The sequence below is a fragment of the Crocodylus porosus genome, unplaced genomic scaffold (assembly GCF_001723895.1).
Source record: "Crocodylus porosus isolate Cpor-Errol unplaced genomic scaffold, CroPor_comp1, whole genome shotgun sequence".
NCBI classification, from domain to species: Eukaryota; Metazoa; Chordata; order Crocodylia; family Crocodylidae; genus Crocodylus; species Crocodylus porosus.
In genome coordinates, this window is record NW_017728907.1 from 23512618 (window position 1) to 23537682 (window position 25065).

Genomic DNA, 25065 nt, shown 5'->3' on the forward strand with positions numbered 1-25065 from the left:
AATAACTGATATGAGCTTTACTGCATTGTTTGCAGCAGGCCTTGAAACCATGCAGTGGACACATGGCTGCTTCTTTCCATCCATCTGAAGTTGGATTTCATCTGGGTCTTATTCCATTAAGATTAACAGCAAAATTCCCCAAGACTTAAATGGGAACAGGCTCAGAGCCATAGTATAATATGCTTTGCACATTTTTTGGAAAGGCTGCAATTCTGTTAATGTTTGTTTCCTATCTAACATAAAAGCCAGGCGTTGACATTCACACATAAGTTTGAGATGATCCAGATTGGGTTGTTTACACTGTAACCTCTTGGGAACAGGGGGTGTCTATTTTTGCCTTGTATGTATAGACACATATTAGGCTTTGATTGCTCACTGAGATCTCTAGGTGCTAATGCAATACAACTGCATAATAAGGCAGAAACTGAAAATGTATGAGCTCTTTAGGCAGATGGAAGGATCATCAAAATACTCATGAGTAGGAACTTCACACACAATATCAGCTGTTTCCTGTTTGTCTCTGACTTTAAATGCTTCTTGGCATTTTTTTCAAGGAAAGTTCATTTATTTATTTGTAGCAAGGTCTGAAGGAAATAAAGTTCCTACATTTTCTGGCTACTGAAGTGAAAACTTAATTTTGGAGCCGTTACAGTTTTTTAATATTTGTGGAAGATGCGAATTATGCTTCCTGCTAAATTATATATTGTTTGTCCTTTGAAAAGACACATTTATAGAAGCATCTGCAAGTAAAACTATGCCACAACATTTTCTATTTGTTTACTGTTCTGAAAACAGAGGACCAGATTACCCCTGTCTATCAGAGATTTCCTCTTGCCATTGGTCATGTTGTGCCTCTTTAGCTGCATAATAGCAATGGCAGAGATCCATGGGAGGGTTAAAACAACTTGGAACTCCAGGAACATTAATTCCCTGACAATTTCTATGTGCAGTTCTGGTGGGTATACAAGTGAAGGTCTTTAGCTTCCCATTCCTCTTCCTGCCCCTCCTGGGAGAAGCAGATCTCTGTGAGGAATAAAGGAAGAGGAGGATATGGTGCAACAGAGATGGAACTCTTTTTTCTGATGCCAACAGGAGTTCAACATGTATGGTATCATTCATGTAGGTAGAAAGGGAACTCCAGGCTTAGGATGTAGCATATTTGAAAAGATGATGAAAATGATACCTGATTTAGCAATAGATTCCCTTATTCTATGTTTGTAAAGCAGACAGGCAATCCCCTGCAATGCTTTATTCTCACTGATGACAAGAACAAGTGTGTTAAGATCCAAGCAAAGAAAGGCATTGTGGTGCACAAAGACAAAACCTTTACTGCATCTATTAGACCAGGCTGCACAAAAATATGTGCCTGTAGATGGTGAGCTTTCTAATATACCTAATATATACTAACTTACTTCTTTCTTTTATGGAATACTTATAACACCTACCTCTTACCTACTCATGAAACCAATGTTAGATTTCCAATGAGACTACAATGGATTTGGGCTTAAAGCAACTTTACTCTTTTTTTTTCTTTTGAAAGGATTTAATTAGTTTTCCTTTTTCTGAGCATTTTGTTCAAGATGTCCCTACACAGAGAAGCTCACATTTTAATTACACATTCAAGAATGGAATGCATGTTTTGGGGGGTTGTTCTTTTTTTTTGTAAACCAAATCACATAAGAATTAGCAGTTTCTGTTCTGTAAACAAGACTGCTTGTTGCTTGGGACCAGTAAGTTGCTTCTGCATTTTTCTTGTTTTAGGTACTGTTAATTTTGCTAATGGCTTTATATGTTATAAAATTTTATATAATCGATGTCACACTACATTTAAAAATAAATGTTTTCCATCTGGCAAAACAGAAGATGGTAAAGGCCCTGCTCTAACACAGTGAATGATCAAAAGGCAGCAGGGGTACCTGTTACTGTTGGTGGTAACTGTTGGATAGTGAAGGTTGGCCTGGTGGGGGCAACCTGTTAAGACCAGATCTCTGGGCTGCTATAAAAAAGCAGTTTGGTTCAAGGTATCTTCACTGGAGGTAAACCACATGATACAAGCCGAGGGCCTACGGTTGATACTGTGGAAATATGTTTGAGCCGAATTCATCTGACAACTGAGGTCAGTAAGGTACAGTGAAGACCTCTGAGATCCTCCTATTAGGGAGGAACCTGGCTCATGATGTGTCCTAAATTATATTTGGTGACAGGAGATAAGAAACAAAAGGATGAGAACATTTTTTAGCAACAGATGTCTTCAAAAGGAAAGACTGAACCTGTCAGTGGTAGGTCAAGTCATTTTGCCAACACATCTACACTCAGTGTTCCCCAGATGTTTGAGAGAGAATATTCTGATTGCCAGGCTAGTTTAATTAGCATTCTCATTAATTTATTCAGCATTCCCATAATTCATTATCTATATCTTTCAAGAGACTGCAGGTTTATTTTTCTGCTTTTACATGTCATTCCCCCCCCCGCCCAAATCAAATCAACAGGAATTCTACACTCAACTTAATGAAGCATGAAAGCTCCTGTTAAGGATCTGTTGTGGGTATTCAAACTATAGATTTTTCATGTTCAGGACATTCATAATAGTTTTTATTACTGTTGTCTGCATATGTGTGTTTTTATTTCTGTTTCTGATTCTCCCCTATTCTCCCCTGGCCTCGCCTCTGCCCATATGGAGAGGGAAACTATGGAAATCTATGAAATTTGACCAAAAGGAAGTATGGGATAGTATTTGAGGCACTGAACAAGGATTAAAGAGAGTTGGGGCCAAACTACAGACTTGTGGTGTAATCTCAGGCAAATCACTTAATCTGCTTCTTTCAAACTTATTATTGGGAGTTAACTTTTAATGGAAAATTTGACTAACTCCTGTAGACCGCTTTAAAATGTCTTAGCCTTAGTGTCTTCGGGTTTCAGTTCCATATTTGTAAACTGAAGAATATAGTTATTGGTCTTTTTACATTAAATATATTAGTGATTTAGAGACACTCAGATATTCTGCTAATTAGACCAGATAGTCAGATGGATAAATAGCTATAATTTATGCACATTAACAAAATTTTCAAAACATGTACAATTTAAGGAGTAAATGCACATAGAAACTCCTCTTATCAAATAGATGTAGATACTTTCTAAAATAAGTGTGTTATATTCTTCAAAGACTACATTTGGCTCTTCGGTGCCATTATGCAAATCTATAGTTTATGACGTGCTGTGAGTTGCAGCATCCTAGCAAGTTATGGAACAGTGTCATGTTTAGTACTTATGTATGTTAAGGCAAGTTATGGGAAAACTATACACATACAAAATATTTTAACATCAATTGTACAATTTTAAACTCAAAAGGGGATCAGATAGTTATTCATATAATTCAATGGCCTGACATTTCTTTTAAAATTATTAATCAGCCAGAATAGTCAAGTCCTTGTCTTTCATTTCTCGAATTTACATGATCATTTTAGGAAAAGATAAAAAGATTTTTCTTAATACACAAATTTTTAGTAGAAAACAGCTATAAAATTTTAAATCCCTATGTTCTCCTCTGCTGCTATGCAGAATGGCAGATGGCAGGATAGAGATCAGTTTATAGATTATACATTTCTGATGTAGTTAGTCTATACAGTGCATTGCTACCTTACCTTGTGCTTGACTTCATACTGACACAGCTAGGTACCCCAGTCTGCCCTTGGTCATGCCATTATATCCATAAGGAAGGAAACAGAATTACCTGGGTCATCTGTTTTTCCTTCCTTCCTTCCTACAAGCCCTTCAACAGGGCACTTTATGAGATGCTAACTCTGTTGGAAGGAGACCAGTCTGACTCTTGAAATTTTCTCTCTTGATAGAAAGCTAACTTGGCTTCTTTGCTCATTCAAAATATGAGACTGACTGGGCTACCAGCTGGTTACCAAATGGTCACTGCAGCTTTTGCAAAGCAGGAATGTAAACTTTGAGCTTTTCAGTTTCATTTTGCTTTCCTACAGGCATGTACGTATTATGTCATGCAACTTGCTGAACAATGTAACAGCATGAACTTCAGTTTGTGGAGGAGAAAAAAAAATCACAAGTCTGGGGAGAAAACAGCCCTGTGTACATGTTCAGCATACAAATGTGTGTGTTTTACAGAGAAACTGGATGCTTTTTTTTTCAGGGTATGAGAGTTTTAAAATCTTTTGTTTGAGGTTTCTGAATTACTGTGGAAGATGGTTTCATCAATAAATATAAACCACATTTTGTGCTCATTAACCATCAAAGTCCTGATCCTTCAAGTGCTTAACTTGAAATATAAACAGTCTCATTTATTTCACTGAAATACTTAGGTACTAAAGGTAGGCACATTATTAAGTATTTGTAGGGTCATGGCTAAAGTAGTCAATGGGCATAGGCCATTAAGTGAAGTAATGCTTATATCCTAAAAACCATAGAGGCTTTTTTGTTCTAATTAACTATCACTCCCTACTGGAGCCATTCAGCTTCCTGAAGCAGTATATTTATGATCCAGACGTACGACTTTCTTGAATATTAATGTACTATCTAGAGTAAGTGCATGGAGTATATTTTTGCAAGTACAGCACCTCTTATATAATGGACCAATAATTAGAAAATGTGCAGTTTCAATGCATGTTTTATCTGAGAAGGTACTTCATTTAGGAAGTATTTGTAGATGAAGGTATTGATGTCAAAGACAACGTTCTTGGCCAAGTTAAAGAGTTCACAGCCAAGGCCCCTGAAAAGAATGATCATAATGGGTGCTGTCATCTTTAAATGTGAATTAGGACAATGCTTTTCTTTGTAAATGCACCTACTAACATAAAACCCTTCACGGTACCAGACTTCATTAAATTCTACAATGATGTAAAATAACAGTGACGATAACAACAGCATTGTTTTAATCTATCTAGCTGCTTGTGTGGCCTTTGGCACTACTGTTATTCATAAACCGTTTACACCTTGTGAGAGGATTTTATCACAAAACTCTTGTGGAGTAGGGCAGTATTATAGATACTTTATAGATGAGGAGCTGAAGCACCAAGAGTACCTATACACGACGCGCTCCAGCAGACTCCAGTGTCACATGTATCCGTGTCCCCATACTTGGAAAATGGCAGAGGGGGCACTTTAACTAAAGCTATTTCAATAAACTTTAGTTAAAGCACCCCCACCACCACTTTTTCAGCATGGGGACACTAATACACATGGCGCTTTGGTATTTTAGAGCAGTTTGGTGCCACTCTAATCAAAGTGCCACCCTGCTCCCCACTCCACTTCCAGAGTATGTCTATAAATACCCCAAAGAACTTATGGTTTGCCATAACTGTTAGCTGAAGCTGGAAATAATGTTTTTTTAAAACCAAACCCAGCATCTGTTTTGACTTGAAATATACAAATATCTTATGCAAACATGCCTCGCTTAGCTGGAGCTAACTGGCTTATCCTGGCAGGGTCTGGGGAAGTACAACTCAAGTGCTGCCGATAGTCAAACTATCACTGCTGTGGGGAGACAGCAGCTTGACTTATAACACATTGTTGCAGTGCTACTCAGCAGTGTAAGTAGAAGTGGGCAAGTGGGTCAGCAGCCCCGGGTACCAATTTAGAAGGGTGCAAGAATAGCAGCTGTCCCCACTGTCAACCTGGCCACCACCAGGGTGCAATAATTCCTAGTTACACTTCTGATGCTAATCCAATCAGCTGTGTAGCTCCTTGTAGTTAAACAGTGTTCTCAGTCAGGCCAGGCTGCTTGTGGGGGATAACTTGAGTATATTAACTCACACGAGCTCACGTCGTGAAGACAAATTGTGAAGTGATTGTTTCAAGGTCAAGGAAATTGTGGGTCTGATAAAAGAACTGGCACTTGCTTTTATGACTCATGTCCACTCTTCTGTCTACCCTTTCTAACTTTTATACATATGCTATTGGAATGTTTTAAACAATGTTAGAAGGCAATAATTACTCCATTGCAGGTTTTTAATAAATGACTTGGCTTCTATTTAAAATACAAAACAACAAAAAGAAAGCAAACAACTTTTGGAGGCTTATGTGCCACAGGGAAATATTATAACTAATGATGATGATGAATACATTACTTTTACAGCATTCTAAGTACTGAAACCTTGTGCTGTTAAGTACCCTAGTGGGGTTTATACTAATATAAAATGTAATAAAATAGAGGTCACTGTCTCTTTAAGCTACAGAAAGGAAATGTATCTGCTTCCAAGGGATGACTAGTGTGTGCTTATCTAATTGACTGTGTATTTTGTCTAGGTGTTGAGGGACAGCTAAGAGAATGAAGGCTCTAAGTCCCCAGCGGAAGCATGATATGGCGATGCAGTGCTGGTGCTGAATTGTTCTCTCTGATGGCTCTATGGGAGTGGATAGCACTGAGTCTTCATTGCTGGGTTTTAACGGTTGCTGCTGTTTCGGATCAGCATGCCACAAGCCCCTTCGACTGGCTCCTTTCTGATAAGGGACCCTTCCATCGTTCGCAGGAATATACAGATTTTGTGGACAGAAGTCGCCAGGGATTTAGCACAAGATACAAGATTTACAGGTATGAAGCAAAGGGGAAGCAATTACAGAGGTATCATCCATAAGAAGTTGTATACAAATGACAAGAGGTTTCTTTAGGTGAATGTCTCAGGTGTGGGAACAAATTCACAGAAAACATCTTGCTGAAATGCAGTAAAGTCTGGGTAATTTAGCCACTCCAAAGGGAATGCAAAAAATTGTAAATTATCCAGGATCAAATAATTTATTGGGAGTTAGCAATGAGGGAGGAAAAGGGGAAAGGGGACTGCTAGCAAAAAATCAGAGAAACAGCAAATCAAACTGTTCTGGTGAGTTACCCCATAGGCAACTTAACCAGAGTTCACTGTATATGTAGAACCACGTCTGCACTGTGTAGTATGGGAATACCTGCTAATGCTGTTTCTATTTTGTTGCAAAATAAATTGGTGGATGATAATGTTGAAATAGAAATCATTGACATGAACAATGTTTTTCCTGGTCTCTGTTCCAAAGAAACATTAGGACCAGGAATGTTTTGAAATATTCACTTCCCAAATATTCACCTCCCAAATATTGTGATGACCTTTCTCAAACAGAATTGTAACTTGCTTCTCAAATAGTACAGTTAATACCAGTGGAATCACTCAAGGCATGAGTTGAATCCTGGCTCCACTAAAACCAATCTTAGAATTATGAAAAAAATAGGAATGGACTTGAGGATGCCATATAGTCCCACCTGCAACTCAAGACAGGATTATCCCTGTATAAACCATCCCAGACAAGTATTTGTCTAACCTGCTCTTAAATACTACCAATGATCAAGCTTTCCGGATAGACTGTTCCAGGGGTTAGCTCAGAAAATGCTGCCTAATAACTAACCCAAACTTCCCCCTGTTGTAATATAAGCCCTTTACTTCCTAGCTCATCCTCTGTACATTGAGAAGACAATTGTTGAACACTTTTTATAAAAAACATTTCTCCCCTTAATTCAAAGACTGCCTCCCATCTCTCCCAAACATCTCTTCTCCGGACTACATAATTCAAATTCTTCCTTTTTTCATATGCCATGTTTTGTAAGCAGTTATTTGTTGTTGTTTTTTGTTGCTGCTGTTCTCTCTCACATTTTGCCACGACTTTCTCAAAAGTGTCCAAAATAGGATTAAGTGTTCCAGATCAGTGGTGCTGAATAGAGTAGAAGCTTCCAAGAGAGAGGATGTGATAATGCAATACAGAGCAAATTATCAGCTTACCCCATATCTCACTTTCCTCTTTCCTCCCTGCTTTCGTCTTATTCTTCCTCAAATTTAAATGGATTAAATAGTTTACATAAGTGGTCACATATTTCTCACAGATTAGTCTGTGGTAGTTTCCAGCTCCTTTTCTAAGGATGGAGTTGCAGATAAAAGAAGGAAACAATATATTTTCTTTGGTCTGTGTCCTCAATCAAATTGTTGTTAGCTTGTAATAGATTTAGACTGTTTTAAGTCCGTATTTTTTTTTTATCTTAAAAGACCTTGAATATTTTCCTTTTCTTTGTGCGTACACCAGAGGGTGCTATATTGCAGGTCAATTTTGCTATACAATCTCTTGAAGTATAAAGAGGAATTAAAGCATTTTGAAAATAAAGTGTGATTCAGAAATGTGCCTGATGAAGTGGCTTGTCTCAACAGAACTGTAGCACCCAATATTTACTGCATTTTAAGAGCCAGCTGTCTGATTCAATATTGTAAAGCCAATAATACAAAGTCTGTGACAGCATATTTTATTCCTATTATTTTACATTAGTCAACAGTGCACCAAAAGTATCTTGGTAACAAAATTAAAGAAAGAGCCACATTTCAGTTCAGTCCATTCAGTAAGGTCTTTTGGACTTTTTTCCCTCTGAACCAATATTATAGAAACATTATTAAGTCTGGAATGTCTGATATACATAGTGATGAATACACACACACACACACACACACACACACACACGCACGCACACACATATCTATTGCTTGAAAAAAATGAGCAGGCAGGCATATCAAAAGAGCAGCACGTTAGGTATAGTTATAAGAGATCAACAGAAACAGTGGAGCCTATGAGTCAGTCTTATAGCTGAGAAACTTTATTGTGAAGTTCCATTATAAAGATATATTTTCATTAATATGTGATACAGAACACTATTGTGAACTATAGAGTTCTGGAATGGTACTGTAAAATATTGGAGTACTTTAAAAAAGGTTATTTAAATCCCTATTTTTTTTCTCTGTGGACTTTTAATGGACTCTAGTACTATTCAGGGTATAATTGTTTTCCTTCTTCCCCTATTGCCCTGCATATTTATTGCAAGAATGGGAACAACCATTTTAGGAATTGAAGGGATGTTTTATCAGCTGTGTTTATGTAATCATCCACACCGGACACATTAGGCCATTGGTGAGACTGTTCACAATAGCAAGGTAAGAAACGGGATGGGGATGCAGAAAGGCTGGGAGAATACATTGGTTTGTGCATCATTCCCTTCAGTGCTGGAACAGCTTTTATTAAGATGCTTGTGGAGCATTGCCTTTATGGTTGAGTAGGAGAATGATTCAAATGTGACCTGTTCCTTTTCCCTTGAATCCTGTTTCAATGGCTATTTTTACAAAAATAGGAGCTAGAGTCTTTAGTTATCACATGGAACAGCTATCGCAATGTGGCATATGTCTACCAAGACTAAAACGTTTCTTCCCAGCCAGGAGAGGCTATGAGAAGTTGCAGTGAACTCTGTCTTTGCCGTCTAAGGCTCACTTTCCAGTATTAAAAGTGACCCATATGTCCTCTACAGAAACTTCTAGCCTTCTTGCATAAATAACAACTGTTCTGCACAGTAATCATACCATTAGCAACAGCCTAATATTGCCAATAGATGCTCATAAAAGTGTACAGAAATGAAATACTCAAAAATACCTAGATCCTGAAAATCTGAATTCTGTTGCACGCATTACATTTTTAACAGAAATTAATTTGATTGCATCTGTTTTTCTCTTGGGATTTTTATATGAAGAGACCATCACATTTTTTTTCCCCAGAAGCAGAAAAAAGTACGCAGTTACTAAAATTTATATTCTGCTTGCAACAGAAGTTACAGGATGCATACTATTTGGCTTTGACAGCCTCAGGAGAGGCAGTTAGGATTTCAAATAAATTGAAAAAAGAAAAACAAGCAAGCCATCAATTGTATGATTCATTTCTCCTTTTCCTTATTTCAGTGTAACATTTTCTAGTATAATCATCTTCAGAGTAAAAACAAGAGAGAATACATTTTATCTCCTTTAGATCTTTTAAGTACAGCAACCACATAATGCATATTTACATACCACTGGAATGCTAGAGAAAAGGGCTTCAGCCTACAGCATTAAAACTGGTGAAGGGCATATCATTGACTCGAACAGGAGCAGGAGCAAGTTCTAAAGTCACAACAGTTACAAAACGACGGTTAAAAGGGCCTTAAGTGTCATATATCAATGAGAACAGGATGCTACAATAAGCCAATAATATAAGTTTAGCTTAATGGAACATGAAGCAAACATGACAGCTAATTACTGAGCATGTTTACCCAAGGCATTATGTTGCCATAATAATGTGCTATGGCAACATAGTATTGGCAGGCATAAACCATGATGCCACAGCTACGTTCCTGTAGCAATGCATTCCCTCACTATACTGCATTGCTACAGTGAGCTATTGGCTAAAAATAACCATGTACCACTGGCATGGCGTGGTATGGGCGGTTACTACACCATCATTTAATACTTCCCAAAGGTGCCATTGTTACTGTGGCATTGTTTAGTAGTGTGCCATCATTATGGCATTGTTGTTACTGTACTATCATTTAGTTCTGCCAAAAGCAAGTACTAAACGACAGCATAGTAACAACAGTGCCATAGGGGCATGTGTAGACATACCCACTGTCAATTAAAATCAGGTTTCTGTAGGTGAATTAAATATCCATTGATCAAGAACTTGAAGTTGAAACTGGACAGGTTAGATTTATTTTAAGGCAGCAATTCATGTCCAAGGATAAATCCATTTGAAATATTTTCTCAAGGCACATATGTCTAGTCATAAAACCTACACCCACTAGGTGATCTAACATCTTTGATCTTCCATTAATTTAATTTTGATTACCCACTTGGTTCTTATATTACATAACCTATTTGCATTTTAGACAGTTAAAACTCCATAATATGGATTATATCTCTTACCAAAAAGCTCAGTCTAATTTTTACAGGTATCAGTGCAAGGAATATGTACTGGCATTTCTAATTTTCCTTTACTTCCTAATTGCTTTCCTGTCAACAAAGTGAAGAGAAAATGAACGTCATTCTTTTGTCACCAGAAATGAGATCTGTTATATTGGCTGTTGCAACACCTAGGGAGAAAGTCAAAGTTGGCACCGTGAGGGTGTGTTCCCATGAGCATACACAAGCAGGGGCACACATTTCCCATGGGACAAATAGCAGTGGCATATATTTGTGCTACTGCTATTTGTCCCCATGCACACATGTTCTGGCACATAGCAAAGCAACCTGATGGAGTAGAGGAGGCTGCTTAGAAGGAAAAAGTAATGCACAAAATTGGGAGTGGGGGTGCAGGCAAGAAGTGGCTTCTGTTATATCAATGTCCAGAAAAGAAATGTACAAAAGGACTTTCTGCTACACCTGCGTGCTGCTCCACGCTTTTATTTATTTATTTATTTTGGCATGTTGTTGTTTTTCTTTTTAATCCTGGGATCTCCTGGAAGTTAAAAAACAAAAAAAAACCCTATGTTGCTACTTTTCAGCATGGAAAACACTTCAATGGGTGGTATGTGGTGCTGCAGATGTGTCTGGAGTGCCAAATGCTGCATGGCTGTGCTTGTCTGGATGTAGCCTGAATGTTCAAATTCATTTTTCCCCCTTCTCCTTTTATACAAGGTTCCTAATCAGACCATACTTCTGAAGCCAAAAGACACACTTTCTCCCATCCCCCCATTACAAATTCAGAGAATAAAATGACTAATGGAAATAAAATAGCAGACACACAAAGCTAGGAAATTCCTTGTCTGCAACACAAATATGGTTTGTTAAAGGTTATATTTTTAGTCTTTTAATTGGACATCAATTATTTTTGGATGTGTACACTGGCACATGGCCTGATCCGGCAAAGCACAGAATGCTCCCAGTGTGACAATAAGCACTCAGCCCTTTACAGAACAGGCTAAGAGGCGTAAGCACGCACCATTTAGTATTCCTGTTAATTACCATTGAAGAATAGATTGTTTCAAGTAATATTGTGATCTGTGCCACTAAAAAAATGAATGTTTTCTGCACTGTGGTAGGCTAATTCCTGATAGAAAATATATTCTGAGATAATTAGTGAATATCCAGTTTTTAGAGGCACTCACTGCTAGTAATCTACAGACATATCTGTAAGAGAGGCATCTGGAAGGCTGCTGCAAAAGTGAACTTGCTCCTAAATGAACTCGATTGTTAAATTGGTATCTTATAGAAAATTCTGTGCTTAATAAAAGTTAAATGTTTTGCTGCAGAATTTCAAATTTGTGCTTTGTTATTGACTGTAAAACAGCCGGTTATGCAGCTGAATTAAAAAAAAAAAAGAGAGAGAGAGAGAGACTGAAGAAATTCCAAAGATGGGAAAAATAATGAGAAAAATAGTTTTATGTTAGGAGAGCAGGTATAAGCATAATCTTTCTTGGGTTGTGCAGAAAATAACAGTGTATTATATACCTCTGCTTGCAGCATGCTACATAATATATGGTTGGACAGAGTAGGACCCCGTAAGACTGTTCTATTGTAATCTGAGGTTTTTACTTCGAAATTTGAGATACCAACCACACAAGCATCAATGTTTTTACTTAATCACACTAGTCTTTTTTGTGACAATAATTTGTTCAGGAAGCTCACTTAAAATATGCATAAATTTATTCAACAAATTAGTAAATAAAACTGGGTTTGGAGTTGTAGTTAGTACCTAAGACCGTTAGAATAATTTATGGAAAAAGGGATAATTTTGAATACTGCAGAAACAAATAGGATTAAATGTAACTCTATAAAATGAGTCATACTGTTATGGGTTAATAATAACAATGTTTGCTTCTCAGTTTTAAGTGACAGAAGGAGAAAGCTCTAGGTGAATCAGTAGATTACCGGGTTACTGTAATTGCCAATGTGACTCGGCAGAGAAAAAAAGCAAATGTACTCCTGGGGCACATCCTCAAATGCAGGGGGATGTGCTTGCAGAACCTAAAAGTAGTAGTGGCACAAATTTGCAACTAAAGGAGTGGAGACACTCGGGCCAGCAGTCTTCATGTATGCCAGCACATGCTCCTATTGTATGCACTACACCACTTTTTTTCTCCCCTTTTTTTTGGTTTTGTTTTTTTGTTTTGTTTTTTGGTTTGCTATTTGGATTTTCCCATAGCAAAATTTGCCCCCCTGCTGCAAATTTACAGTGTGGGACCCATTTTAACTTTCTGGGAGTGCAGTTTGTGGCTCCACAAACCGCATGTTCCTGCACATCTGGATGCACCCAACAAATGCATTAGGACATTAAACATGAAAGAGAGAGAATAGCTATTTAAGCTAAATGACAACAATAGCACATGAACAAGAACAAGTGGGTGTAAACTGGACATGAATAAATTGAAGCGTGAGATTAGAAGTAGTTTTCTAGCTTTCAGATAAGTGAAGTTCTGGAACCGTCCCTCAGTCAGAATACTGGATTCAAAGACACTAATTGTACAGTGCTCAATTCTTTTTAAATTTAAACCATAATACAATATAAATGAAATTCAGGGCCTAAGTGTGGAGTTCTTGCTAATGTTCTTGAGTATTTGCTCATGGCAGTAGTGTCACTAAAGTCAAATGGGAGCAACAGCAATACAAGCTGTCTTTTTACATCCCTCTTAATGTACCTTAACACTGATTTGGAAGGATCACCCCTAGATGGAAGAAAGCAAATACTACTATCTGTTGGTTTGGGGTTGTTGAAAATAGTGTACTGGATATTGTACTTGTACCAAGATAAGCTAAAGTTGATTCTCACCAGATGGGACTAGCTTTTTGTTGTTATTTGTTAGGGGTTGACTTGAAATGACGGGAGGAGGTCTGAAATGTTAGGGAGATGAGACGGATCAAACTCCTTAGCTATCTTTTGAATCAAATTTCTGTAATAAAATGTAGGTATGTGAATTTTGAACAGACTACTCAAATTTGCTTTGAAAATGGAGGACTGCATAAAGACCATTTCATCTTCTTGAAATAAAGGAAGTTTCTTTGGGGTCCAGGGATAGACCCTACTTCTGCAGTCTCTCTGCATTTCAGTTATACTTCATTTTATCCTTAATGCTAAAAATAAGAAACCAACCCATAATAAATAAAAAGGGAGAGAGGGGGTAATATTCATGAGGGACATGAAAAAAGGGACTAGACACAAAACTGAGTAAAATAATTACTGTACAGGTTTAGATAAATGAGCTGCATATAGCTCTATCTGCAACTACCTAGCTATAATAAATGGCACTGCTAGTGTACTTTTGACTACTTCCTAAAATGAGAGGCTTTGCCTCTCTTGAGTACTTGCTTGCTTGTGCACTGCACTGCATGTACAATATCATGGATAGACACAGTGAACCGAGATTATAAATGCATTAACGGGAAACATGTTTACCTTCTACAATTGCAATTTCAGTGGGGAATAAAGGGCAGAAATAGTTCTGTCTGTTTTTTCCAGAGGTTCTCTACATCAGTAAATTGCTTTTGGCTTAAATCATCATTGGGCAATTTGCTTTAGGGAATTTCCCCATTCAATCAGAATAAAGGGTGCTATAATCAGAAAGGATCATCATTCTAAAAGGGTTTACCAAAGAATAGTCTACTGAATGCACAAGGCCCTTATTTTTTAATCAGGTTGCACAACAGCAGAAAAGAAGAGTAGCACTATGACTTTTTGGAGGTATGAGATGAGGGAATTCTACCGAGATGCAACTCTTGGCCAAAGGAGCTTACAGACCAAGTAAAAAACAACAACAGACAGATGTAATCAGATGTGGGAGGACAAGAAAACTGACAGTACTGGTCTGCATAACCCAGGCAGTAGCCAAAGCATGTTGGCAGCTAACTACAGCAAAAGTGCAATGTTCCTGCTTTACATATTGGCCAAAGGAGGGAAAAAAAGACACGCTATTTAAGGAGACAATTGGGGTATCATTGGGCACATCTACATGAGATGCATTAATGTGCATAAGTGTGTCTACACATGCAATGCCCATTAACTTAGGATAATCATGCCTAAATTTGATACCTACAAATGCAGATATCAAATTTAGGTGCAATTAGTTAATGCATATTAAGGCATGTGTAGGAGCTACCTGACATTAACTTTAGTGTCAGGTCTGCCCTCCCTCTAGAGGGCTGGCTTAAGCCCAGCCCCAGGGAACATCCAAGGGCCCGGGTGCTGGGCACCTGCCTAACCCCTTCAATTGCACCCCACTCTGGGCTTGAAGACTGAAAATAGTGTATATAGTTTTCCCCTTGTAAGTTGGTTTTTTGTTGGTGGTGGGTGAGGAGGGTGGTAGAGGGCTCTGTTGGTTGAGGGGGGGTTCTGTTTGTTGAAGGGAGAGGGATGGGGTGGGTACTGTGAAGGTAATACTTTGTTTGTTTGTTTTGCACCCTTATATGTCTACTGAGCGTGGTGCTGGTGGTGGACAGGGGATGTGGGTAGTGAGGCAGGAGGACTGGAGCAGGGAGTACAGGAGAAGGAGATTGGGCAGGGCCTCCTACAGTCAGTGCCTTGACCCCTGCTGGTGAGTGTGCAGCTGTCCTGGGGCCTGGGTGGGGAAGGAGCCTGCTGGGGGCAGCAAGGTTAGTACCATGGCCAGCAGAAGCATGGGGCACTGGTCATCACTGACAGGGGCTGGGATGGAGCAGCAGGGTGCTGGGAGTTGCTGGCAGGGGCTCAGGGAGAGAGAGTGGGCAAGGAGGGAGCTTCCTCATGCTGCACCTGCACTGGGCACATGACTTCACAGGGAAGAGGCTGGCCAGGGATCAGAGTTTTCCAGGTGGCTGCCAGCTCTGGCTCTGGCTTCAACATGGTTTCCAAGTGCTGGCAGCCATGTGGCCAGAGGCAGGAGCTCCCTCAGGTAGCCACAGGGGCACATGGCAGGGCTGCAGGAACTTGGGACTAACCTTAGTGCAAAGTCACTGAACGTGTAGTCACGTACCAAAAATTGTTTAATGTGCATTAGCTAAAGGCACATAACATTTAGTCATGCCTTAAATGCACATGTAGATGCACCCACTGGGTACTAACTTTGGGAGGAACATGCTTCTCAAGGTTCCCTCTGGAACTGTGCAGGTCAATATTACAGCTAAGTAGTAACTTCACAAATAAGTTCTATTTAGTGTAATGGAAGATAGGGCGGGGTGGCACCTTATTAGAGACTAACTGATTCAGCAATGCATGAGATTTCATGGGTGACAACATACTTTGTCAGATGCTACTTCTGCCTCTCTTTGGCAGTGATTCTCCACCACGACACCTTAACATGCTGCCACATCTTTTTTAGGGCAGTGTAAGCTGTGCGGAAATAAGTGAGGTGTGAGGAGATAAGCAGGTAAGATAAGAAAATATAAATGCAGACTTGGATTTGTCTCTGCCCGAACTATCTCCATTGCCAACCCCCCCGCCCCCCCGCAAGGAGGTAAGCATTGCAACTAATGCAGAATAATGCCATAGATGCATATTAAAGTAAGACTGACACCCTATTATAGTTTAAATGAGACTTCATGATATCACTAAAAATGGGGTAGGAATAGGGGATACAGGAGATAAAGGAATAGGAAAAGGAAAATGATAAAATAAAAACAGGATCCAAAGCCAAATTGAAGTAAATGTAAAGACTCCTGTTGTTTCATTGGATTAAACCATGCTTGACTAATTAGAATGACATTGGACAGTTGCAAAAAAGTTGTTTGTATCTTCACGATAGAAAAGACACATTCCTCTTCATTGAAGAATGTCACTTCTCTCAGCTATGTTACTGTATACTTCCAACATATTAGCAAACCCTAAATCTTTGGGGTGCTAGATATTACAGCGAGAAGCATCTTAGAAAACTCTAATGTAAATATGTAGTTAGGTAGATAAGATCCTAAAATCTAAAAGGTAAGTTGTCAGTAAAATCTGAACTCATTCTTAGGCAGTGCTCTAAGCTCTTCTTTTTGCAGATGCATTGACTCACCCTGCAACACTTTCTATAAGTTGTCCCACTGGAACTGTAGATGCAAAAGCCTCATTAATTAATATAAATGAAATTCTTAAGGGATAAGGCAAAAGCATTCCCTGTGTCAGAAAGCTGTAGATGAAAGAGTTCAATACAACTGAATAGCAATAATTTAAGTTGTTTAAGACAATTGTTTAAGTTAGTCTAAAACTAGAAGAAATATAATTGAGTTAGTTTGTATACATTAGGCCTGATGATTAGAGATATTAGGGTGTGTCTGCACATTCACATTTAATGAGTATTAGCCCAATGTAAAGCGCATTAAGGGAACATGTTCTAAAGTGCTTGCCTTTAATATGCCTTAAAAATGGTTATTTAAAGCTATTCAAGCCTAATTTTGATACCTGCATAAAGCAGGTATCAGATTTATGTGCAAATAGATAAATTGTACTAGTGAATATGCAGATGTACATTAACACAGTATGTGTCCATTGACTTGGGACTAATTTTAGTCCCACGTTGGTCTGCACACCATGTTAATGCACATTAGCATATACATGTGTAGATGCACTCCTAAATTGCCTTGATGTGACTTAGGTTTATGCACATTAAGTTTAGGAGCACTTAAAAGCATGTGTAGACATGCCTGTAAATACCTACAGCTTTGATTGGTTTTAGTTCTTTTATGTAAAGCTTGGCTTTGCTGATCCTTGTAAGAAAACACTTTTACATTGAGCAAGGTTGCGGGTTCTGATATTTTTTTAATAGGTCCAGAAAGGCCTAGCCAATTTTCTCTGTAACTACTTATTTCCATTGTTTTATTTAAAAAAAAAGATTTTCTCTCTCAAAAAAGTCCCAATATATTACCTTTAAAGATTAAGATCATATCATCCCCTTTTTTCTGTTACCAAAAACCCAAAATATTGGAAACATTTTTCAACATATTTATCCAAGTGAATCAGTGAGAGGACATTCTTGTAGTAATGGGTTAGAAAAACAGCAGAACGAGTAGACACTGATAATTATAGCTGGACTTTTTGATCATAGTCAGACACCTTTCTTTTATTTTAAAGTACTTAGGAAAAGATTAAAACAACAACAACAAAAAGAGTAGATGATAGATGTTGAAAAGCACTTAGTGATAACTGTGGTGTGTTCTCAAACAGAAAGACATGGGCATGTGATTCCCCTATTATTTTTCTGTTTGGGCTATCTGCGAAGCAGCTTCTCCACCCAATCCCCAAAGGAAGCATTGCGGTCAGGCCTGGACAGAACCTCAACTCCATCCTTACAGTATATTACCCAGCACACAGTTGCTACTGAAAAGGAAATAATCTCCACTAGAGATATGGCTAGCATAGATTCTTTCTACCTTGCATCAACTTAAATGTCAGAGTCCAGTTTGTGACTCAAAGACCAAGTACAGACACTCTACTTTTATTGGTATAAGTGATCAGAAACTGATCTATACCCATAACAGAACAGAAGTTTGGCATACATAGTCTGGTTTAAAAATGGCAAAACCCAGTCTAAGATTTGTATCCTGCCACCAAAGAGTGAATCCGTGTTCTGTTCACTACTGACCTAAACTACACCACTTACAGAAAACCACATAACTTGAGATTGATTCCATCTCAGGCCTTTTGAAAGTCTGTACCTAGCCATAGTGTACGTCTATATCACCTGCTTATCTACTAGGAAGTGCTGCAGTAATGCACTGTACAATCTCTCAGCTTGAAAAGGGATGAAATGTAGCCACCTTCATGTGGCACTTGGAATATGCTGATAAACTTGTGTCCATTTTGTGGTGTACTATGAACAGAGCAAGCATGCTTCTCTGTGGCAGTCCCTCAAGTTCTAAATCACAATTCAGACCCTAGTCTACCGAGGATCTGTGGTTATGCCATGACCTGCTCCGATGGCATAAAAGGGCTGATCCTGACAGAAGCAGAGAAGCTGGAACTGCTACTGCTTTCAGAGGGATCCAGAATGAAAGAAGAAACAAACAGTGGCTTCAGTCCTACAGCATTCAGATTGATCCGGCAGACATTTGCCATTGATTGTAGGAAGGTAGAATCAGATCCAAGTGGTTTCTCCATCTTGCCATCCCTACCCTGCACATTATGTTGGCTTAGTACTAAAATTACTGGGGTTGTAAAAGGAAGGCTGAGTTTCTTTTTCACTGAGATAAACAAGTGTTAATGCTGGGTAGGATACTGGGCAATGGTGTTGGCTAGGCCAGCAGGATTAGAAGTGTTCTCAGGAGTCAGTTTGTTTGACAAGAGCACAAGTGTGTTTCTGCTTGGCAACAAAACAGACCATTGATGCCAGCATTGCCTTCTGTGGGTTTTTGTTTTTTTATTTTATTTTAATACACTGCAGGAGTCTGTGTTCTGACAATCTCTCTTTGCATTTCTTCCTTTTTGGGGTTTTTTTTTATTTTTTTTGAGTTTTGACCAAAGGAAAGTTGGTTCTCTCTTTACCTCCTAACCCTTTTCTATAGAAAGGTCTCAGGATCCCAGTCAAAACTGAAGTGAGGGAAACAGTTCTTACTTTTATATAGTCACCACTGTCAGACATTTCTAGAATAGTTTCGTTTGTTTTAGTTATTAACTGCTGGGTAAAAATATGAAAGAATAATTTTCGTAGTGAAACCTATTTAAAAAATACTGTGCTTTCTCATTTTTATTAAGTTTATAAAAGTGTTTAAGTTGCCCTAAAATATTAAGATAAAAGAGTCTTTAAATTAATGGTTCCATGCAACCACCAGAGTTGTATAAGAGCTATTTAACACTGATAATAGATTCATTCTCCAGTCAGCAGGCTGGACTGCCAGGATCTTGGAAATGAAATCGGGTCATTATCATTAGTTCTTTGAAGATTCTTGTTATTTGTGACTTTGTTCTTTCATTTGCCATTCCTTTTCATTTTCCTTTGAATACCCCTGTCTGTATTATCACTTATATTCAAAATTTAGAAGAGTTAATATAGATAATCATTTTCAGAAAAGGAAAAATAAAACAAGTTTATGGATTCATTTTGATTTGTGAAAAATATTTTTCTGTGGTTTCACTGCTCTGTACTTCAGATTTAACCAAACTTTTTATTCTTTATTACAGTTAGCTCAGTGGTTATATTTAAGATTAAGCTGCTGTAATTTCTGAGAGCTATTTTCTTTAGCTATACCCGATTTTCTTCTTTATGAGTGCTAATGTTTAGACTTTGTTTAAGGACACATTCTGCAACTTGTAATTTTGCCAGAGAGAAGAGCTAAATTGCAGCAGAAGCTTTGGATTAAGAATTTTTGTTACCACTGGTATAGATTTGAGGGCATGATCTGTTCCTTTGTCCCTTTCATTTACTGAAAATGTATAATAGACACCTAGCATTTTCACTTAGTTATTTATCATTTCCTCCTGAGATAATTGGCTTAGGGTTATAGTCAACATCCCAGAATTCAGTTTTCTTTATCTTCTTTCTGTGATTGATCCTGCTGAATGTGCTATTCATTATGCTGGTCATGAACTTCTAGTGAGTAACTCTAATGTACTAAAACCATTAACATTAACAGACAGCCCAAATTCATTCCAACAGAGGCTTTTGTGTTGTACAGCAATTCTTAAACAAGAGTTTCTAATCTCTCATTGCTGGGATCTTAGCAGAGTCTTAATATGCTTGTTATGGACAATAATAATTTTCTGGCAGGTTTGCAAAAATCAGCATGAGTGCCAAACTTCAATTCACCTTCTAATACAACTAATTTGTAGCATAGTTGTATAATATTTAGAGAGAGAAGATATTTTTCAGTTCTGGCTTCCAGAAGCTGATTTATATAGTTCTGAGAAATGCACACACAAACTCTAAGAAGGTTTAAAAAAGATGCACACTTAAGTCCCACATGCATCTAAAAGACAGCCTTTGGTCATTTATAACTGATATTAACTTCTCAGAGGGATAATCTATGGATAATTTCTTTCGTTAGCAACAATACAGTTTGAAGTCAAAACTATCAGTCATATCGAAAGGACTGACAAGAAATCAGACCTAAGAAAATAAATGAAAACTCTATTTAAAGTAATTCTAAACACTTCAAAAATAATATTTAAGAGCTAAGACATCCTGCCATTTAATAGATTATGTATTATTAATACTGTTTTGGATGTTGTAAATGTACATTCACCTGGCTGAGAAGGATATTCTAATTAGAAACCCTTGCACTCAGTTCTTATGTGTATAGTTTATATATCAAATTTATTAAAGTACTACATAGTAAAAACATATTTTAATCAATTGCACATAATTTTCTAAATGATGTTGTGTAATAATAATAACTAAAATATAAGTTCTTAGGTACTGGTGTCTGCACACTAGGTTGCAAGGTGTTTATAATAGAGGACTGCTATCTCCAGCATGTGCCTCTTCCCATACTCCAAACAGTTATCAGTAGTGATAATGTTAATTTCCATTTTGTTTTTCCTGATGTGGAACAAGAAGAACTGAATTATTTTCCTGGCTCTGCCATGGATCTCCTGCATGACTGATTATTCTCCATGTTATAATTGTAGCTCAACTGAAATAATGGTTGGAAAGTCTACTATGAAGCTGCAAGCACAGTTGTGAGGTGATCAAAGTTCACCAGGTTCCCTCTATACTGTTTCTTACAAAGAAGGAAATCCCAGTGCTTGTCTTTTAAATGTCTATTGCTAGCCCCTGCAGGTTGTCATCATCAAACTTCTATTGATATTTTAATTGTATTTTACCACACATTTATTCCTTTCTAGTTTTGCCATCCTTGGCCCCACAGTGATAAAACCTCTTTGTCAACCTCTTCCTTGGGTTGGCTATGATGGCCATCCATCAGACCAGGAGGAGCTGCCTCAATAATGAGGTGTTTGTTGACTATGTAGCTTATACTTTTTACTTCTTTGTGCCATATTTCTAGATAGAGTTCCTTTGGCAGTGCTGACATGTTCCTTAGACTATCACAATGGGCACAACCAAATATAGGCTGAGTATGTGGTGGCCCGAAGGCCCTAGCCCCACTTGGGAAGAGAGCTATCAGGGCTCAAACCTGAGGAAAATTATGTAACATTTCTTCATTATTTTGTGTTGTAAAAGATGGATTCAGTTATGTTGAGAATTCTGGATGTAAGGTGACATGCTTAGGAATGATGAGTGAGGCCCTGAGCTATTACCAAGGATCCAGGTTTTCTGTTTGCAGTGGAAAAATGCAAATTTTCTCTTATAAAGGAGAAAAATGTGGAAAACCATGGGTTTCCCTTTGCAGGCTAGCAGAGTTCCAGCCTGTGAGGGGCTGCTTGGGGCTGCAGGGAGCAGGAAGGGCAATCGGAGGCAGGGGGCACCTTGTGCACACATGCACATGACAGCCAAGCAGCAGTAGCTCCCTCCAGGTAAGGTCTACAGGGGCAGAGAGAGGGCACAGGAGATATGTTAGGGTGGCCAGGAAGCACAGGCGATATGGCTGAGAGGGATGGGTGAGCCAAGGTGATGCAGTGGGGTGGGGATACGTGCCCCTGAGATTTCTTTTGCCACAGTGGGGTGCAGAGCTGCAGCCAGGCTGGACGAGCTCCAGGCAGGAGCCACCTCTGTGGTCCAGCAGGTGGGTCTCGGTGCAGAAGAGAGTGCCCCACTGCCATGGCTGCTAAGGTGATGCATGACATCAACACTGGTGTGGAGTGGTGTCCCTGCTGCTGCTGGGTGGGAAGGGGGTGCTTCACATTGGCAGCCATAGTAACATGGCGCTTCCTCCCACACCGGGTCCCACATGTTGGGCTGCAGAGGCAGGTCCTGCCCGGAGCTGGTCCAGCATGGCTGCATCCCTCTGCCCATGCCCCTCTGTGGGTGCATAAATCTCAGGGGGCACGTGCCTCCCCCCACTGTCACCTGTGCCCCTTCCCATCCCCCCACTTGTGCCCACACCCCTCATCACTTGTGCCCACATCCCCATCTTGCCAAGCTTGCTTTAAGTTCATGAAGTGCTGTCCCTTTCATCAACTTAAACTTGCCTTCTGATGATGCAAACAGACCTGTGACATTTTAATTGCCTCAGTTCTCCCTCTGTAAAATCAGGGAAAGTATTTTCTCGCTTCACCTGGTCCTATTTATATTTTAACCTCTTTGGGCCATGGGCTATCTTTCACAAAGTGTTCGTTAATTGCCTTACATGGGGCTCAGTCTCTGGTACTCTAAGAGCTAAAATAATCCATAACTATTGTTATTTATACTGCTAATAATAATTAATGTGAAAATAAAGAAAGGGATACCACATTCATTCTATGAATTAAAGCAACTCAAAAAAATGGAAAGAAATGAAGTTAATGACAAATAGTACATTTTAAAGTATACAAAACTAATAGCTTATATTCCTAGGTTTTTTTTGCTTAAAAGAAATCTTGATGTATGGTTCTACTCTGAAAAGTGTCCTTATGAAAACAGCAAAAATGGATTTACTATAAAAATTATATTTACAATTATCACGCTTAATTTTTAGAGTTTAGAGGGGATTTTTTAAATTGAAGATTCCAAAGTCCAGCTTGGGTTTTTGTAACTTTATGCAGACCCTGGAGTTAATACAGAAGGAAATTTTAGAAGTCTGTGGTTGAGTTTGAAACAGAAGTCTCAGGATTTAGGTTGCTGATTCACTTTGACACTTCTGAAATTTCCGTTCACTGTTGATAATACATGAGCCAGTATCAAATACATTTCTCTCTAAGATGTTTTAAGTCGGAAACATTAATTGGAATACAGAGTAGGAACCTGGCATACTTTATTTGAGTAAAGCAATGAGCTAGACTTCAGAATTCATCCTGGGGAAAGATCTCTCGGGTAAGAGATGCCATTTTTATATAATCACTCTTCAGACTGTAATCTCGCTTGAATGTATTTGTGATTGATAGCTGTCCTGGAAAATGTGTACCAGACATTCAAGATGGCTTTATTTTAAACTGCATGTGATTGTTGTGTGCCAGTACTGGTTTTGTTTGCTTTGATACATGCAAAAAAACCCTACTAAAAAGTCAATTTAAAGGGATTTTAATCTAGCAACTAATGTCACTTAAAGCCAGATAATGAAGAAAAGATGTTAGCAACAATTCCTGGTCTGAAAGGGCAAACGAGACGAGCTACCAGCCGTATCTGTTGGGGCTGCACAAAATGGAAGGAAATTTGCTTTGAGAAAATAGCTTAATACCCAAAGGGTAATTAGAGAAAGAAATGTCAAGCTTAAGACTTACATTAGAGAGAATAGCTGTATTAGCTTGTACAGAGAGGTAGTTACCTCTGTTAATCTGAAGGTGAGCAGAAGGCAGGGCCTGATATACAGGGTGACACAGAAGACAAGTTATTTAGAAATGATTAAGCTTTTATAGGTAACAGCCCGTGATGAAGTAGGCTGTTGCCTATGAAAGTTTATGCACTTCTGAAAGAGTTAGGGCCTTCTGACACATTACATTTAGGCTACTCAAAGTGGTTATTAGCATTAGTGTTAGCTGAAGTTTAGAGCAGTCACACATTCAATTGAGCAACGACCTTGAGGACTAAAAGGTAACAATCCTCTCCCTCTCCTCTCCTCCTTTCCTGTTCCAGGCTTCCCCCACCCTCCACCCCCTATCTCTTGGGGTTGTTTGACCCTTCCCAGGGCTCCCCCATCCCTTAGCATGTGGGGCTTCTCCCCTGCCTCCTTACCTCTGGGGCTGCCTCTGTGCCTCTTGGAGCTTCCTCCCTACTGCCCCCAATGTCTAGGAATCCTACCCTACCCCCAGTCCTCACAGCTTTCCCACACCCTGAGTGTCCCCCTGGGTTACTCACAGCTGCCAGTGTTGTCCTGGACAAACAGGCACTGAAGGGGAACCTGCCTGCCTGGCCACCATCGCCGCTGAGCTGCAGCTGCTTGCAGGGCTGACCCTGGCCAAGAGAGCAGTGGCAGTGGCTGTAGCCAGGCAGGCAGGTTCCCCTTGTCTTTCTGCTTCCCTTGGACAGTGCTGGAAGCCATAGGTGAGCAGGGAGCTCTGGCGAGTGAGAGACTGGGGATATGGGGTGCTGGGGGTGGGGGAGATAGCTGCCTGATCTAGTGGGGGGTAGGGGTTGAGGCCTGATCTGGGCTAGTGGGGGGCATTTGGGCCAGGCGTTATACTAACATGTAGCCTAGAGTGGCCACATGTAACATGAGTTGGGTAACGCTAGGGATGATGAGGTCAAATGGTCATAAACTACTACAAGACTGTTTCAGGCTGGACATAAGGAAGAATTTCTTTACTGTCCGAGCCCCCAAGGTCTGGAACAGCCTGCCA

General features: G+C 39.1%; 1 protein-coding gene across 2 annotated transcripts in view; it reads left to right on the forward strand.

Annotated features, from left to right (window-relative positions):
- The window catches only part of BRINP3 (BMP/retinoic acid inducible neural specific 3), a 334303-nt gene that overhangs the window by 16770 nt on the left and 292468 nt on the right, over positions 1-25065 (forward strand). For both annotated transcript variants that reach the window (XM_019530987.1, XM_019530988.1), the window contains exon 2: positions 6265-6550. In XM_019530987.1, coding sequence (XP_019386532.1) covers positions 6315-6550 — 236 coding nt within the window. In that variant the 5' untranslated portion in view covers positions 6265-6314. The remainder of the gene's footprint in view (positions 1-6264; positions 6551-25065) is intronic.